The 3,374-nt window shown below is 34.6% G+C and overlaps 1 protein-coding gene across 1 annotated transcript in view; it reads left to right on the forward strand.

The window, feature by feature from the left end:
- LOC107721150 (mitochondrial tRNA-specific 2-thiouridylase 1-like) overlaps positions 1–3,149 on the forward strand; it is a 7,596-nt gene extending 4,447 nt beyond the window's left edge. The window contains exons 3-9 of the mRNA XM_016529020.1: positions 153–325; positions 488–541; positions 1,177–1,243; positions 1,329–1,429; positions 1,535–1,679; positions 2,193–2,275; positions 2,967–3,149. Coding sequence (XP_016384506.1) covers positions 153–325; positions 488–541; positions 1,177–1,243; positions 1,329–1,429; positions 1,535–1,679; positions 2,193–2,275; positions 2,967–3,119 — 776 coding nt within the window. The 3' untranslated portion in view covers positions 3,120–3,149. The remainder of the gene's footprint in view (positions 1–152; positions 326–487; positions 542–1,176; positions 1,244–1,328; positions 1,430–1,534; positions 1,680–2,192; positions 2,276–2,966) is intronic.
- The last annotated feature ends 225 nt before the right edge of the window (positions 3,150–3,374 follow it).

Genomic DNA, 3,374 nt, shown 5'->3' on the forward strand with positions numbered 1-3,374 from the left:
TTCATGCTAAATATGTTATATTCATTGTTTTGATTTTTGGGTTGAAATATGGACATGGACCTTTCTTGGCAGTTTTTGTGAGATTTAAGAGATTTAAAATATCTGGGATTTGTTTGTATTTTGAGCTTTTCTCTTCTTCTGAATTTCATTAGCTGTGCGGCTCTATCAGGGTGCTGATCGCTTGAAGGACCAGACATTCTTTCTCAGTCAGATTTCCCAGGATGCTCTGCGACACACAATATTTCCCCTAGCTGGGCTAACCAAAGACTTTGTGAAGAAAATAGCTGCTGAAGCTGGCTTCCAGCATGTTCTAAAGAAAAAAGAGGTACTAAATGAAGTCTTTTATACAAGACCCAAGATTTCTGGCACAAGAAATGTGACACTTAGTAGTGCTCAGTATTTTAAATGTAATCTGATTAATTGATACAGAAGTGTCTGCTCAATGACTAAATATAATGCAAATGCAATTTTTTGTTTTCTCTGAAAGAGCATGGGGATCTGTTTCATTGGAGAGAGAGATTTTGAGAACTTTATCCTTGAGGTATGTTTGATGCCTCTTGTATTGTTTAAAGCAATAAAACACAAGTCTCATATTCTTTCTAGTGAAAACTTTTTTATGTTAGATAAATTATTATTATTATTATACGTTTTTTAAGTGTCACACAAATTGTATTGTTGACTGGATTTATCAGGCTTAACAGTATTGATCAAAACCTCAACCCTGTTACCAAGGTTATTGTAAGAAAAAAAACAACACTTTTTTTTCCCTTTAATTTTTATGAAATATTTGTTCAGCAATAACAAACCAACATTTGTCCCTAAACTATCTATCCCTACCTATATTTGCAACCCTGTTACCTATTCTGACATTTTATTTATATTTTTTAAATAATTTGAAATTCATTTTATTTAACATTTATTTGTATTTAATATTTATTCCTAGAAAACTCGATATTCAGATATATAAACTTTATTCAAACATAGCCCACATTTTGGTAACAGGGTTGCAGAAATGGCAAACCTCATACAATCAACATTTCCTGCAAGTTAAAAACCTCCTTTCGCAGATAGTTTGTTGAAAGACTTTGTACTGTATTTTGGTCATTGCCATTATTGAATATATACTGCAGTCCCTTAATTTAGTACTATTTCATGTCTGTGTCAAATTTATTACAGTACATAGAGCGCAAACCAGGAAGTTTTGTCTCCATTGACGATGGGAAGATCATGGGGCAGCATAAAGGTGGATATTAATTTAATAATTGTTCATGTTCTCTTCCATATTGTCTGTGATACTGTATGACTAACATTACTGTATTTCGCCACAGGATGGTTCACATTAACACTGGGTCAGAGGGCTAGAATAGGAGGGCAGGTAGATCCTTGGTTTGTAGTTGATAAAGATATCACAACCGGTGATGTATTTGTGGTGAGTTACATTATTTATTTTGCTAAAAAAGGCCACAAATAACTTTTATTTCGATTTTATTTCGACACAGTTCGATTGATTTGTAAAATATGGTATCTCTTGCAGGGTCCAACCACTAACCATCCAGGACTGTTCCGAGACACATTACAGACAGAACGCTTCCACTGGATAGACGAAGAGCCACCCGTTGAACTTGTCCGCACTCAGATGATGGAATGTCACTTGCGTTTCAATAACCGGATGCCTTTAAGTGAGCTGCTTTCCATTTGTTTTCCATTTTAACTGGAAATTGTTAGAAAACAGGTCAGTTGACAAAAGTTACATAAGTAACAACCAGCAGCCAATATTTTTCTCTGTTTTGCCTACAGCAGTGTTATTTCAGAATTATTTATATATATATTATAATATTTTATAACAAATTTGAATAAGCTTTTATTTTTCTATTTTCTTTTTAATTTTAGTTTAAGTATTAGTAATTTTATATGCTTTTGTCATTTTCGTTCAGTTTTATAATATTTTTTTTATTTCAGTTTTAATAGTTTTAGTACTTAAACTTATTTGATTTCATTTAGTTGTCAAAATATTCATGTTTTAAGCATAATATTTATTTTGTAATATTTTAAGAGAAATCATTTTGAATAGTTTTATTTAATAATAATTTAATAGTTTTATTTTCAGTTTTAGTTAACAATAACAAGACTACAAGTCTACAAAATTGTTCTGATGTAAACAGTCCTAATATCAACATCTCATTTCTTTTCAGCTCCATGCACTGTAACCTTGAATCTAGATGGGTCAGTGTGGGTAATGTTGAAAGAGCCAATAAGAGCACTGACACCTGGACAGGTAATCCAGAGATATCTACACCGCTGCAGAATGTATCTGAATGTTTAACTAAATTCTTGTTGTCATTATAAATCATTTACTAGGTCAGATACCTCATACTCCCATCTTCTATCACTATGACATATTCTCTATAAATAATGGACCGTAGTCCTTTTTTTGTTTTCTGTTCAACAAATATGATGACATACATTATAAGTGGTATTATAAAACAAAAAAGTTCAGATTGTACATTTAGAGCAGCGTTCAATCTTGCTAGGTTGATTGGCAACTGTAAACAGCCTACAGTTAGACTAATGAACTGTATTACAGTTAGGGTGTGGCCGATAGACGATGCCATCGTCCATCGCCGATGGCTGACAGACATCACGATGTTAAGCTGATGTCGTGATTCTACTTACCACACATTTGACAAGATTAGATGTTTGTCATTGGTGCTCAGGATCTGCAAATTATTCACCATCCTTCATGTCCTATCAGACATTTCTCCTTACTCTGTGTATGTGGTAAGTGAACTTTCATGTACTGTAATGCAACAGGCTACCGCTAGCAAACGGCTAACCTTTTAGTGGCTCCGTATAAGGCGTTATTTGTTTCACGCTTCGGACATCCAACGACAGATAGAAGAGGGCTGGGCATTTTGGAAATAGTATTTTTTAAATTCAAACCTGACTCCATTGTCTTTGCTTTGCAGTTTGCTGTCCTATACAAGGGAGATGAATGTTTGGGCAGTGGGAAGATCATTCGTCTGGGACCCACAATATTCACTCTTCAGAAAGGTCAAAACTGCATGAGCTGTCCACCTAAAGACACAAACCAACAACAACATCCAGAGCCTGTCAACTGAGACACATGCAGCACAAACCAAGCACACCTCTGATCTCTTGTGTTTTATTAAAGGAACACTCCACTTTTTTTGAAAATAGGCTAATTTTCCAACTCCCCTAGAGTTAAACAGTTGAGTTTTACCGATTTCGAATCCATTCAGCCGATCTCCGGGTCTGGCGGTAGCACTTTTAGCTGTAGCTTAGCATAGATCATTGAATCTGATTAGACCGTTAGCATCTCGCTCAAAAATGACCAAAGAGTTTCGATATTTTTC

Source organism: Sinocyclocheilus rhinocerous, unplaced genomic scaffold, assembly GCF_001515625.1.
Source record: "Sinocyclocheilus rhinocerous isolate Xijiao unplaced genomic scaffold, SAMN03320098_v1.1 scaffold1322, whole genome shotgun sequence".
Taxonomy (NCBI): Eukaryota; Metazoa; Chordata; class Actinopteri; order Cypriniformes; family Cyprinidae; genus Sinocyclocheilus; species Sinocyclocheilus rhinocerous.